Raw genomic sequence first — 15,706 nt, 5'->3', positions numbered from 1 at the left:
ACGAGAAACGTACGACTATTGCACTTTCTTTCAGCATTCTAATTCCTGTTTAAAATATCCTGGTTATTAATAATTAATGAAAATATGAGCTATTAACAACTATACAGCTTTGACGAGACCATAACTGTAAGACCAATAACAAAAAATTTAAAGCAGGTATTTGTGGTTTAGTGGTAGATTTTGTGTTGGTGTTGCAGTTGTATTTGGTGTGCAGGTGTGTGTTGTGAGAGAAATTCAGTGGTGGTTTTGATTAAGGCATTTATATTAGTTGTAGGTATTTGAAATTTCAAACGTTATCACAAATACACCCATTTTTATATTTAAGATTGTATTTATTAGTACGATATTTCACGCTTCTTTTTCAGTCGGGATCGATTTTACATCTATACCCGATTGTTGTATAGATCGGGTTCGGTTTCTTTCGTTTTCGTCTTTTCCGATCGAGCTCGATATACTATCATTGCGTAACCGGAAGTTTGATTTGTAAACACGCGAATTTTTCATCGAAACCAAAATTTGTTAGATATTGTTAGTTTCTTAGTGCTTTCTGTAGTCTTTAGTCAATTTCATTTGCCACAGTATTGCAATTATACTTTTTTAAACTTATCTTTCAGGATTTACAGGAGAGCTACTGTACATAGATGTTGTAAGATCAGCTGTTAAGTGAATTTTGGACACCTTGCGTTATCAATTTAATTTTGAAATTTTGTTTTCAGCATTGCATTTCTAGGTGACTTAATTAGTGCTAAGCATACCAGTTGAAGGATATATGTGAATTATATAATGTATACATTTATTTATATATAGTTATTAGAGTACTTAGAAAGCTTAGAAATATTATTATCTTGCATAACTATTTATTAGACATAAAACATTCACGGATGTGCAGACGCACCGGAAGTGCACTTCTACTTTCATTTTTACTTATAATTTAGTTATGTAGAATATCAATACCCAAAGTTACACCATTCATATCATTAGTTCTTGGAGAACTACCCACCTTTTACAAATTTGTCCATTCGTTGCACAGTTTATTAGTGAACTGCCCACCTATTTACACTGAATTTATTTCCCTTTTCGCTTCAACTTAGTCGGCATTGCTTGACTACCCTCCCTGAAATTTCATTCATTGAATGCTCTTGACAAGCTTGTGTTTTTACATCGTGTACTTACTTTCATCAGTCATGGCAACTGGTGAAGATAAAAAACAAGTCTCTGGCAATGTGTCTGACGGTAATATGACACAGGAAGAGATTGATCAATCGGTAAAGACACTTTCAGCAATGAAAGTTAAGCCAAAAGCAGATTCCCCAGAGGATCTCCTATCTTGGATGCAAAGAATGGTAGGTACTAAATCAGAGGTACATGAACCTGAATATCCTGTCATAAAGACTGAAGCATCTTCTGTATCTAAGGTTTCTAAAGTGGATTCATTTCCTTATAAACAACCTGTCCGTATCTCGATATTCTCCGGTGATGGTAAAGGAGAGACATCATATGAATTATGGAGGTATGAGGTCATGTGCTTGATGAGGGAAGGTCACTCAAAGTAATCCATTCTAATGGCCATTAGGAGGTCACTGAAGGCAGAACCGGCAAATATACTAATGCGACTTGGTAGACATCATTGAAGAAATTCTGCACAAATTTGACAGCATTAATGGCAATGTTATTGAAGCAGAGGATATATTGGCAGAGTTTTATAGCGCAAAACAGCGAGATGATGAGAACTGTGCTACTTGGAGTGTGCGATTAGAGGATTTAGTCACTAAAGCAGTAAGAAAGGGCAAGGTTTCCCCTATACTAAAAAATGATATGCTTAGAACCATGTTTTACAAAGGCTTAAGAGTCACTAGACATAAGACATATCAGGACATTATATCACAACACATACGATTTTGATAGATTGAGAGTTGCTATAAGGAAGATTGAGATGGAGCATAAACCAGTTGCGAAACCTAGTAAACATGCAACTGCGAAAGCTGCTACATGTACTTCTACTAGTGACACTAGTGTTGATCGTTTCAGCGAGATGCAGTCTCAGCTTGACCAGTTCACCGCACAAGTTATGCAGCTTAGTCAGAATCCTCAGACTTCTCAGTATAGTCAAATGCCTCAACAATCTTATCAAAGAGGGAGAAGAGCATTTAGAGGATATCGAACAAGTCAGTCGCCTAGAATGCCTTCTGCACCATTACCTGCTAATGAGGCGAATCCTGCACCATCAGCAGTTCAACAGAACAAAGTCATTTGCTATAGGTGTCACCAGGAAGGACATATAGCAGTGGGATGCCGTGTAAGACTGGATCATCAGAAGGACCAGCATTTAAACTTCAACAGGTCGAATCCTGGGGCCAGGGGTTTGGCTTCACCAAGACAAGGCTCACTGACAAGAAGGCAATAGTTGGTGTTACAAATGAGGTGACTATTGAGATTGAGCAGGTCACATGTTTAGCTCTTTTAGATACAGGTGCTACGGTGTCAACCATAAGTGCAGACTTCTATGACCAGTATTTATCTCATATTGAGATCCATCCTCTTGATGAAGTTCTGCATATTGAATGTTCAGATGGTCAGAATATGCCCTATTTAGGTTATATGGGTATATCCCTCTAACTATTTTTAGAATCGGTAGGACAACAAAGAAGTGCCTTTAAGCAAAATAGTCCCTATACTTGCAGAGTGTATATACATTTATTGGGACATTTTAAATCAGAATGTTTGACACATGTCAGAAAAGAGGATTTGCAATTTTTAAAACAAGTGTCAAAATTGAATTATCATTTGAAGAAAAGAATTGAAATTGTTTGATGTACACCCTTTCCAAAACTGAGAAATTCCCTACTTTTACTTTCATTTTCAGAGTTTTTCAATACAGACGCCAAGCCACGAAATTTTAACAGGAAAGAGACAATTTGATGAGCTTTCATTCAAGAGGTCTCTCGTTGCTGAACGAAAATTAGGGCCGGAGCTATGAACCCTAACGTTAACATTACCGCCTATGGAAAATGCATTAGTGGACTATACCCATATTGAGCTCCATGCTGGTAAGGCATATTTCTTGTTTATTTGCAATTATTATGATAAACGTGCATTTTTCTTTTGTACATCTTCTTATTTATGAGAATAAACTAAATTTCCAACAAGATCAACAAGTTTAATCATTTTAATAGCATATTTTCCAAGAAAATATCCATCACAACACCCCCCCCCCCCCCCCCGGGATTTTCAAAAAACCAATTTAAATTAAAGAAATTGTGATTTTAACTTGAATGTAATTTATTTTGAGTTTTTACATTAAAAAAATGAAAATGTATGTGTGTTTCTAATTATATATGAGTTTAGAAGACATTTTTATAAATTTTGAAACCAAATATCACTTCGGGTTTTTAGTGCGATCATTTCAAGCGAGCAAAAGTGAAAGTAGAAAAGCAGAAAGTTTCCGGTGAGGAAAAATACTTCATTCTAGCAGTGTCCAGCTATCTAAGATTAGTTTGCATTGTAAGGGAATTGTATTAGTGTCCGGTAAGTTCCAATTCTATATTTATGATGATAGATTTGCATTAAATTGGAGTAAATTAATTTGTCATGCATGTGACATGACTATGTACCGAAGATGTAGGTATGCACTCTTTAACATGTAGAAGCCTACCATGTTGGTTAGTACTTAATCCACAAAATCTATCTTTGTTTATCATAATCAAAATTGAATGAAATTATCAGTAATCATTTTAAGTAGATATTTACTAGTATTTATTTATTCATACTATTGAAAAAATAGATCAATATGTTTGGGTGGGGGTTGATATTGAATGTTATGGGGGGGGGGGTGGTCTTTAGGCTGTATAGATGTGTTGTGCATGAAGATGTAGTTATTGTTGCCTATCTGTTCTCTCTTTCTGTATCTTCCCCCCCCCTCTCTCTCTCTGTCTCTCTCTGTCTGTCTGTCTCTGTCTCTCTCTGTCTGTCTGTGTGTGTCTCTCTCTCTCCTCTCTCTCTCTCTATGGCTGCTTTTGATATGGAATTGCAAATGTTGGGAATAGTGTTTAATAATGTAGAATTTAATTCAAAACATTTTATTTTAGATAACATGTAAATTGAAATGGAAGTCTTCTTCAAAGAATAAAACACAACAATGGGCCACACTTTATGTAAGTAAAATTTATTTTTGTAACTTCACTCGTCCAAGTTTAAAAGCAGGAACCTATGAAATCTATATACCCTGCAAGGCCAGTATTTTACATGCAGATAATTTAGAATATTATAGATACTGGGAAACTTTACATTGATTATACATATTTCACAGACTTTGTGGGTATTTCTTGTTCTTCTGGATTTTGAACTTTAGTTAAATGTAGACTCTCTTCCACAGGATATGTCTTTTGATAATTTTTGCTAAATTTGTTACCATGGTAACAAGATACAAGAGTAAAAGAAAAATTCCTTATTAGCAAGTTTCTTTTCCCTATGACATATATTTAATGAGTTAAGTCATGGTGCATTTGTTCCGAAATTAGGCTTAAATAAAAGTTCAGCAAATATTACACTTATATGAGTAAAAACAACTCATCACTATGACGTCATTATGACGTCATAGGTGAGGTAATCTCAAGCTAGCATCAAAATGGAGCAAAAACTGAATTGAGGGCCTCACATTATAGAGTCATATAACTTTATCATTTATAAACCAATACCTACATGTAATACCTTGATGGATAGGGAAATTCCTATACTTTTCTATTTTACCTTTTTCGTGGTGTTTGAAAACAATTCTTTTTTGTAACTAAAGAAAAACTCATGATTTTTACGACAACAATTTTATAAAATCAGACATAATTGAGCTTTTTCATAAGAATATGAACAAAATAAATTTGGTAAAATATTGAATGTTTATGTTTTACATGTATTTTAATCTTGAGATTAAATTTTCCTCAATTTATGCAATTTGAAGAGCATCGAGTGCCAATGAGCTATATGTTGTTCAGGTAAATTATGACTGGACTGTTTCTTCAAATTTCATGCATGTGTTTCAATGCTGCAAAATCCATAGTTATGTATTGAATTTTTCCAAATTTGGAATCATGGTTCTTTATAGTGTCTAGAGTGAATATATAAGCTAAGAATTGTAAATAACCACAATGACTGTTTTATATTGGGTATATCCCTCTAACTATTTTTAGAATCGGTAGGACAACAAAGAAGTGCCTTTAAGCAAAATAGTCCCTATACTTGCAGAGTGTATATACATTTATTGGGACATTTTAAATCAGAATGTTTGACACATGTCAGAAAAGAGGATTTGCAATTTTTAAAACAAGTGTCAAAATTGAATTATCATTTGAAGAAAAGAATTGAAATTGTTTGATGTACACCCTTTCCAAAACTGAGAAATTCCCTACTTTTACTTTCATTTTCAGAGTTTTTCAATACAGACGCATTTTGCCGGAAAACGAATCTGACTTCAAGCCACGAAATTTTAACAGGAAAGAGACAATTTGATGAGCTTTCATTCAAGAGGTCCCTCGTTGCTGAACGAAAATTAGGGCCGGAGCTATGAACCCTAACGTTAACATTACCGCCTATGGAAAATGCATTAGTGGACTATACCCATATATCTGTTAGTATTAAGTCTTATGGTGCACCGCATCATGTATTAGAGGAGTGCTTGTTTTTAATAGTACCTAACAGCAATTACAATGCTAGAGTACCTGTCCTCATTGGCACTAACATTATAAGTCGCCTCATAGATTTAACTTGTGACGAGTTCGGCACTAGATATTTACAAGAAGCCAATTTGCATACCCCATGGTATATGTCATTTAGGTGCATGGCACTTAGACAAAGAGAGTTGCAACGCCACAGCAACAGACTTTGTATTATAAAATCTGCTGCAACAGAGAGACTTATCATTCCACCTAATGGAAGAGTAACTTGAGTTTGTTACATGGATAAGAAGCTATCATACCATAGGGGTCCTAGCTATGCTTCAACCTACAGGAAAATCAATCATCCATACGGATATAGATATCACTATATCTCTCCAACTCTATGATTACCAGTCTAGTGATAGTGTTCCTGTGGAGATATGCAATGTCACCACCAGGACAGTTGCAGTGCCACCACGAGCAGTATTGTGTGAACTCCAGCCTGTTCAGATTTTAAATACCATGATGTCTGTGGATTCCACAATTACTTCCGATTTGGAAAACATCTATGACAAGATCAAGATTTCTCCAGATGTGACAGAGGAGAAAGAGCATCAATGTAAAGACTTGATATCAGAATATTCTGATATATTTTCTACAAGTTCGACTGACATACATGTAGGAACAACAGATAAGGTGAAACACCGGATAGAGTTGTACGATACAACACCATTCAAACAGAAGTATCGTAGGATCCCACCAGCAATGATTGACGAAGTCAGAACTCTCACACAGGAACTACTAGCCAGTGGAGTGATACGTGCATCACACTCTCCATTTTCCTTTAATGTAGTTCTTGTCAGGAAGCACGATGGATCCTTACGTCTCTGTATTGATTACCATCAACTCTATTCCAGGACAGTCAAGGATAATTACGCCCTTCCACGTGTAGAAGAGATCTTAGACTCTCTCTCTCTGGTAATAGATTTTTTACTGTTCTTGATATAAAATCAGGGTATCACCAGATAGAGATAAAAGATTCCAATAAGGAAAGAACTGCATTTACCGTGGGTACACTCAGATTTTATGAGTTCAACAAGATGAGTTTTGGTCTGGCCAATGCTCCAGCTACTTATCAGCGTGTACAAGAAGAGCGTCTAGGAGATCTGCACTTGAAAATATGTTATATTTATTTAGAAGACCTGATTATATTTTCAAGAACTTTTGAGGAGCATTTGGCTACACCGAGACAGATTTTTGACCGAATTAGACAATATGGGTTGAAACTTTCACCCAAGAAATGCTCATTTCTTATGAATAAAGTAAAATACATTGGTCACATTGTGTCAGAAGAAGGCGTTCAAGCTGACCCTGACAAAGTTGACAAATTAAGGAAATGGCCAACACCTAAATACCCAGAGGAGGTTAGGTCATTCCTAGGCTTCGTAGGCTATTATAAAAAGTTCATTGGGAATTTTTCTAATATTGCCCGGCCACTTATAGATGTCATGGCTACTGGGAAGAAGAGTTGAAGACATAGTACCAAACAGCATGCCAGATGGAAGTGGGGTCAAGATCAGGAGAGAGCATTTAAAGTCTTGAAGGACAAGCTCACATTTCCACCTATTCGTGGGTACCCGGACTTCTCGAAGTCGTTTGAGCTTCATACAGATGCATGTGGTACAGGTTTAGATGCTGTTCTTTACCAGAAGCAGAACGGGCATAACAGGGTCATAGCCTACGCAAGCCGAGGATTGACAAAGTCCGAACGGAACTATCCAACTCATAAGTTAGAGTTCCTTGCTCTGAAATGGGCCATTACTGAAAAGTTTTCAGATTATCTTATGGGACAAACTTTTTCAGTATTTACGGACAATAACCCCTTAACTTATGTCCTTACATCAGCTAAATTAGACGCCACTGGCCATTACTGGATTGCAGCTCTACGCGGGGGTGTTAAGGAAGCATATGGGCTATTTAGCGTCTTATTTTGACTGTTATATTCAAAATCGTGAAATTAAATAATTATTTTGAATAAGATCAAAAACTTAGTATTATCCTTGAAAATAGATGTCAGTGCAATAAAATCGGGTAGTACATAACTGTCACATTGGTGCATTATCACGTGACAACTATAAATAGCTTACGTATATTCCTTAACATAAAATGAGATAGAACAACACTACCCCGCGGTTTCAAAAATAAAATAAACATACCAAATGAAAGCAAAACATCTCAGTTTAATCAAAACTGCTGCTAGAATCCTATGTTTTTCTTAATTCAAGAGTTATTTATTCGGTTCTCGGTTCGCTTCCCAAGTTTTATATTGTTTGCACGGAAAACGGCAAATTGCATCAAAACAACACAGAACATGGGATTCTAGCAGCACTTTTCAATTTAAGCATTGATCAAACTAACGATACGGGTAGTGTTGTTCTAGTCGGATTTTTATATCGTAAACAACGACAGAGGAAAGCCTGGCTGAGAAATAAAAGCAAATTTACATACCTTTTAGCGAATGATTGATAAAACTAACATCTCCCCCAGTATTCTTATGTTCAATTCCCAATAAATCACACCACAATTATACTTTATTAGAGTTCTTAGATTAGTTATATTTCAAATATGTTTACAATGCTTTCCGATCAAATTCACACGACATTCAACTTTTAGTCATGACGTCATCAATGTGTAAATCTACGTAATACAAACTAATTTCAGGAAAAAATTGTCTTCAGTATTTTTTATTTGTTTTCGATCTACATTTAGTTGCTTAGATATTTGAGTATGTACATAATAATTAAGATTTGTGATTTCACGGAATTACACGTAACTCAGATTCCATATGCTTCCTTAACACCCCCGCGTATCTGCATACAATTTCACAATCACTTATAAACCAGGTAAGTCTAACTCAGATGCTGATGGTTTGTCTCGAGTACCAGAGATTATTGATTGTGAATCTGTTACGGCTATTTGTAACTTACAGCAAGGCCATCCATTGATTGAGTCATTACCAGTGACACCAGCATTCTGTGATTAGATACAGCTTACGGATACTGATGCATACCCACGCATTGATCTGCATGATGTGCAGCAGCGCGATGCCATTATATCTACTTGGAAAGGGTATCTTAGCAATGGTAGCAGACTAAAAAGAGATACCATAACTACAGACTATGACATGATTTTTTATAGGAACTTCAAGAAGTTGAGTGTTGTAGATGATCTGTTAGTTAGAGTCACCAATGTTGAAGGAAGAGAACGTGAGCAAGTTGTTGTTTCATCAAAAGTTGTTCCTACAGTATTGGAATTTCTCCATGATAGGATGGGACATCCTGGTAGGGAGAGGACTACATCATTGGTGATGGACATATTCTTTTGGCCAAGAATGCGGAAAGACATTCCCAATTGGGTTGATCAGTGTGACAGGTGCTTGAAGTTTAAAACACCCAACAACCAACGTGCTTCACTGGTCAACATATCTACTACTCAACCTCTTGAACTTGTATGTGTGGATTTTCTGATATTGGAACCAGCCAAGGGTGAAATTCAGAACATATTAGTTATCACATACCATTTACCAAATTTGCAGTAGCTGCTCCAACTAAAAACCAGACTGCCAAGACCACAGCAGATGCATTATTAAATCACTTTATTATCCCTTAAGGACTTCCAAGAAAAATACATTCTGACCAAGGAACAAATTTTTCTAGTAAACTTATTCAAGAAATATGTTTAATTACAGGTATTTCAAAGTCCAGAACCACACCATACCACCCTATGGGCAACAGTATAACTGAGAGGTTCAACAGAACTCTCATTTCAATGCTTGGTACACTTGAGCCCGAACAGAAGTCCAACTGGAAATCATACATTGGACCATTGATCCATGCGTACAATGCCACCAAACATGACACAACTGGATTCTCGCCTTTTTATCTAATGTTTGGCAGAGAACCAAATTTGCCAGATGATTTAGTGTTTGGGTTGGACAATGGTGAGAGGAATAAGAGTATTTCCAGTTATGTGAAAAACCTGAAAGAGCGATTGAAGTTTGCCTACACCATTGCTGGTACAGCAACAAAGATTAGTCAATCAAGGCACAAGGCTATATATGACTCGAAGACAAAGGGAGTTTCGCTTGGTACTGGAGACAGGGTATTAGTGAAAGTGGTTGCATATGACAGAAAGCACAAGATTGCTGACCGATGGGAAGATCTTCCTACATAGTCATTAGTCAACCTATCACTGGTATCCCTGTATATAAGTAAATAGGGAAGATGGGGAAGGGAAATGCAAGTCTCTTCACCGTAGTTTACTTCTCCCCATTGGAACAAGGAATCAGTCTCTTGTACCAATGCCAGCACCAAGAACTAGAGTGAAGCGAAAGGATTCATTTCCAGACAATTAGTCCATATCACCATCTTCAAATGATGTAGATGAAGATGATGAATCTGAGTATTATGTAATAGGTACCGGTACCAAGACTCAAAGAGACCATAATGTGGAGGACGCTCCATTGTCCATCAGTGATAAAACTGATGAAGATGACCAAGGTCCAGAGTCAGTAGTTGACGAGGAAGATCAAGATGTTCAGGAAATGCTTCATAACATTGATCCAGAAGATCATCCAGAAGTTTCCTCTATCGAGGAAACAGAGTCTGTAAGAGATTCTTCTGTTGAGGAAACAGAAACAGACTCCGAAGAAGATTCCACTCCCCCAAAGACAACACAGAGAGTGTCAGCAGAAACCGAGTCAGGCCAAAGTGGACAGAAGATTACGTAATGTCCCAGCAAGCAGCAAGTGCAGCCTCCGGAATGGCTTCAGAGAGCCAATTATCTGCAAACACTTGCTACAACCGGAGTGTTCGACAAAATTGACAAAGATTCTGCTAAAGCCCTCGTAACTATTATCACAGGTAAGTAGTGTTTTAACTTTATTTTATGCTGCCATTTTTTTTCTTTCCAGTTATGTTAGTTACATTCTCAGGTTTGAGGTTTCTCCTCTACTCCCAAACAAGTGAGGAAAAAACTGGTTGCATGGTGATGATGTCCATGAAACCCTTTACCAAAATTGTTAAATTCCTGACCCCTATATCAGGGGTTCTTGCTCTAAGGTGGGGCCAATATGGCCATATAGTAAAAAGGAATTCAATCTTAGAAAATCTTCTTCTCTGCTCCCATATTTATTTGTTAAAACTAAATGCATGATTATGATGTCCATGAAGCTCTCTATCAAAATTGTGAAATTCATGACCCCTGTATCAGGGGTTCTGGCTCTAGGGTGGGGCCAATATGGCCATACAGTAAAAATTTATTAAATCTTAGAAAATCGTCTCCTCTACTCCCATATTCATTTGTTAAAACTAAATGCATGATTATAATTTCCATGAAGCTCTCTACTGAAAATGTGAAATTCATGACCCCTGACTCGGGGGTTCTGGCTCTAGGGTGGGGCCTAAATAGCCATATGGTAAAAATGAAGTTAATCTTAAAAATCTTCTTCTTTAACCCAAACACATGGGTAAAAAACTAAACTGAATATATGGTTATGATGTCCATTAACTCCTCTACATAAATTGTGAAATTTATGGCCCCTGAGTCAGAGGTTCAGGACATGGTGGGACAATATGGCAATATAGTGTTTATGAATATAATAAAACTTCTTCATTATTCTCACACATCTGTATGAAAAACTGACTTCATAATTGTTTACCAGGAAGTCCTCTACTAAAATTTTAAATTTCATGTCCCCTGGAGTATTGGTTTTGACTCTCAGGCAGGACCAAAATGGATGTACATGAATAGGTGTTAATGCATATAATGTTTAAAAATTATCCTATTTACTCCTCCACACCTAAAAGGAAAACTGAATTCATGATTTTGTAGACCAGATCTTTAAGTTTTTCGCCAAAACTATAGGTTTCATAGTTCTTTTTGAAAGATCTCATACATGGAGGTGGTCGTCATTACAAATTTATAATTTTTCTACTCCAGAATGAAACCCAATTAAATGAATATATGAGACACCGCGACAAGGTTGTGTATGGGTTATATGCCTCTTAGGTGACCGTTAAGGCTTATTGGCCTCTTGTTTGTTCAAGTGTTTTAATTTAGAATCACATATGCCCTCTAGTAACCAATATCTTGATCTTAAGTAGTAATGATAAGGTTTTGAAATGAGTGTTGCTTATTCTTCCGTTCTTTCACAAATAAATCTATAATGGCAACTGCAATCTTCATCGTCCCAGTATCCGTGAAATTGTTTCCATAGTGTTACATAATTCGCACTAGTATGATCGTTAGGCTGAGAAGGATGGAAACCCTTTACTTGGATCACCTGTAGACCCATCCATCTGTCCTCTTTTATGATGTCGGATATCCCAATCAAGAATTCTCCGGCCTTTAAACATTTAGAAATATGCCTAATGCCACGATAATATGTATATAATTATGACAAAGTGATCTAAACATCTAACCAATGATTAAAAAAGACACAAAATCATGGACATTTACATGTATATACGAAAAATGTAAAAAATGCTTATGTTAAACGTGTTGGCTTTCTTTTCAAAAATCGTATGCAAATATCGTAAGTTTAAGTTTAAACAAAGTTTCAAAAATGAGGACTGAGTAAAACAGAGGTTATCTCTTGCAAGCAACCATGTTTAATAAACAATCCCCCCCCCTCTCATGTACGACAAATAAACTGATCCTTATCATTCTTCAGAAATAGAAGCTCATGTATTTTGATGAAAAAAGATGAGTGCATCCGTCCGTGCCTGTGTATTGACGTGCGTGCTTGCCTGCTAGCTTGCATGTGTATGTGCATCAATTCGGTATAAAAAGAACGTAATTCAGACAACGAACAAAAAAATTAAATAATTTACATATATATCATTATTCATATTTTTCTATTTTTGAGAAAAATATCGCAAAGATAAAGTCGAATTAGATAAGCGGGTGAATTTTAAGCGGCACTTATATCCTGACAATAGTTCAAACTCTGAAAAAGTAACTTAATTCTTGTTAATGTACGTCAGTACGTTAGTTTAAAGAAATAACAAAGTCCTATTATATAAGAATTTTAGTCTTACATCATCATCATTATTTCGTGGTCTGTAATTTTACTTATGTTGCTGAAAGTTAAGGCTGATAGATACTGGTTAGAACTGGATCGTGTAGATTTAAGTCCTATCAGTTTTTATAAAGTTATGAATCACAATCCGTTTTCTAAAGCAATGAAAAATACTCAGTAGATGTAAATATTTAATAAATGAAATGAAAACAACAAGACTTTAGTGTAGGACGTTTTACGCTTTGGTAGATATCCTATAATATTGTATTATAACTAGGAATTTTCCAGTATATCTTCCTTATTCTTTTTAAATTACACACATCATTTCCGGTGAATAATATGATGTAAGATAGGTATTTTGATTAATTATCTTTTAAAAAAGCTTTAAAACATTTTTCTATCGTTTACAAAATGTGTACATTCTAAAATATAATAAAATTCATCCCCAATACTATTAGAGTCACACATTGTACATAAATTAATTTTCTTTTTCAATATTTTGCCATCAACCTCTTTCTATGCGGAATCGATGATTAAATGTTCGTAATTTTGTAAACGTGATCTGTAGATCTGAAAGTAAAATCAACAAGTACTTTTGAATCTTTTTTTTAATTCTATAATTAATACATTTTGGTGCGTTATCTACAATACTTCTCCATTCTTTTATAAATTGATTCTGTGATATTTCTTTAACTCTTGACTTAAGCCAGTCATAACTACATATCGTTTGATTTTCCCATGTATAAGTCAACCCGCACGAGTTGAGTATATCATGCACACATTTTATCCATGGATGTATATAAGATCCATTTTTGTAACATCTATAAAAATAACAATAGATTACGTAAGTGAGTTTACAATCGTCGGCTGTCAAAACTTTTGCCAAGTACATTATCCTCAAGAGTGACATCAAGTCAAGCTATTTATCTCCTTTTCAAAATGAAGTCAAATTTAGTATGGATATCGGTGTTATTCAATGATATTTTTCCATGATTTAATATAGAATATCAAAAATTATTTTCTTTTCTTTATTATCCCCCTTTAAGCTGTAAAGAACGGGGAAAATACTATTCATATCAATTATGGCGTTATAATGGTTCTAACACCAAAGAGACAGTCTTAAATCATTAGCTATATCTTGACCATAATCCATTTTGTTAGATATAACGTTGATATCTCTACAGATGCATGTAACATGTATATTGATTTCCCTATTTATATCATTATTAACTATCTCTCCATAGGTTGCGAAACCATGACTGAACAAGGATTTGATTTTTAATGGACAAAAGCCTATGTACAGAATTTCATAATAAACAAAGAAAGCAATATACTGCTCTAATTTAACCTATACCATGTTGTTACATTTCTGAAAAGAATATAGTTTGTTTCTTGTTTAAGTGCACGACTGATTAAATTGTTTATTGTACAGTCATAGTTTAATTCCCATTTGCAAACATCGAATCTGAGAGATGCATGGACGAATGATCTCTCTGTATATCTATTGCGCACCAACAATGGGTATTTTGAAAAATATTACGATACAATAAGTTATATTCAATTAAAAAAACATGCATGTATCCAATGACTTTAACAGTAATTATTGTACACCTTAAAAAGGTAACTCAACATAGTGTAGATTCCAAATTAATTTGAAAATTAATATCCGCGTTAATGCGGCAGAGTTACGTCTCGCGAACTTTAAAATCTCGCTTCTTTTTTTTCCGGACTGATGTAAACTAAATGGAATAAAGATATAAATTGTAATTGCGAATTTATATTCTTGCGATTTGATGTGCAACAGATGAATCGCGTTAAATGAGGAATCTACTGTAATTTCTTGTACTTAAGTTAAAAAAGAACATTTTCTTGTAAACAACTCATACTAGATGTATAGTTTTAGAAATCAACCTCTGACATTCTAGCTGTTGAATATGCAGAAAGATTAGTCCTATTTTTTACAGCTGTTAGATTAGCGGGGCAAACTTAATATGGTTGCATTCAGGAGCTGATGCTATACTTTTCATAAAAAAAATTATTCAAAGAGGCAGGGTGAATTGGGCCACCAGTAGTTCCAGGGTATATCCCTAAATGAAGGTGTTTTCGGGACGAGGCCCACGAATGCTCAGTTTAGGGCTATGAAGAGTAAATAAACTTTCTATAAAAACCTTAAAATTAAAGCGTACAAATGAAAAGCTGCAAGCCTATATTTTGAGGACTTTAGAAGGAAGGATTTTACATAAGGATTATTGAGTAAAACATATTTTGCCTGAAAATATGGAAATCCTAATCATTTGCAGCGTAAATTAATTTCTATTATTTCTTGTAATACTGCCGTTGTATTTGCTAATTTACAATATTTAAGCAATGACAGACTTAACTTAATTTCAGGCACCGGAAATAAAGGATAGCTGGGTTGCTAACTCTGCCTTTGTCTTCTCATCTCGTAAAAGGTAAGAACCAATAACAAACAGTGTATTACAAATCACCTGGTTTAATGGCGTATTGTTAGAGACTAGGGGACACAAACAGAAAATTGCTGTACGATATGACCTGTTTACGATTAACTAACTGAATTGGCATCCTCTCTCTATATAGAACTTTTTTAATACTTAAAACACATTCATGTTTTACGATTCATGTGTACATATTCATACAGATATTCTTGAGTTATAAGCTCTTGAAAAAATAACTATTTTGTGTAGTAGCAGGATGAATATAGCCTCGGGCAGATTTGTATTTTAAACACATTTACGTTGATATGGTAAATCAAACATTCATTTTCATTGTGACCTATCAATAATGCACCTCAGTTCGGCATGTATAGAGTTGTCATGTTGTAAATTTTGTATTTACTGGGTGGGTGTAAATACAAAATTTACAACATGACAACTAGTTGTCATGTTGTAAATTTTGTATTTACACCCACCCAGTAAATTTAAAATTTACAACATGACAGAGTGAACTGCGTCGCAGATGC

At 35.2% G+C, this 15,706-nt stretch overlaps 1 protein-coding gene and 1 long non-coding RNA gene across 3 annotated transcripts in view; both read left to right on the top strand.

Moving 5' to 3' along the window:
* LOC128165802 (uncharacterized) overlaps window positions 1–14,058 on the top strand; it is a 39,362-nt gene extending 25,304 nt beyond the window's left edge. Inside the window, exon 5 of the mRNA XM_052830638.1 lies at window positions 13,971–14,058. Coding sequence (XP_052686598.1) covers window positions 13,971–14,008 — 38 coding nt within the window. The 3' untranslated portion in view covers window positions 14,009–14,058. The remainder of the gene's footprint in view (window positions 1–13,970) is intronic.
* On the top strand, window positions 1,867–7,591 carry LOC128165805 (uncharacterized). Of its 2 annotated transcripts, XR_008241095.1 has the most exons (4): window positions 1,867–3,047; window positions 3,394–3,525; window positions 4,086–4,151; window positions 5,418–7,591. It is a non-coding gene; the product is annotated as an uncharacterized LOC128165805 (long non-coding RNA). The 2 variants fall into 2 exon arrangements; XR_008241094.1 differs by lacking the exon at window positions 1,867–3,047 and having other exon boundaries at window positions 3,226–3,525.
* Window positions 14,059–15,706: the final 1,648 nt, after the last annotated feature.

The sequence above is a fragment of the Crassostrea angulata genome, chromosome 10 (genome assembly GCF_025612915.1).
Source record: "Crassostrea angulata isolate pt1a10 chromosome 10, ASM2561291v2, whole genome shotgun sequence".
Lineage (NCBI taxonomy): Eukaryota > Metazoa > Mollusca > Bivalvia > Ostreida > Ostreidae > Magallana > Magallana angulata.
The sequence above is the reverse complement of the archived record's forward strand: the minus strand, read 5'-3'. Positions and strand labels throughout refer to the sequence as shown.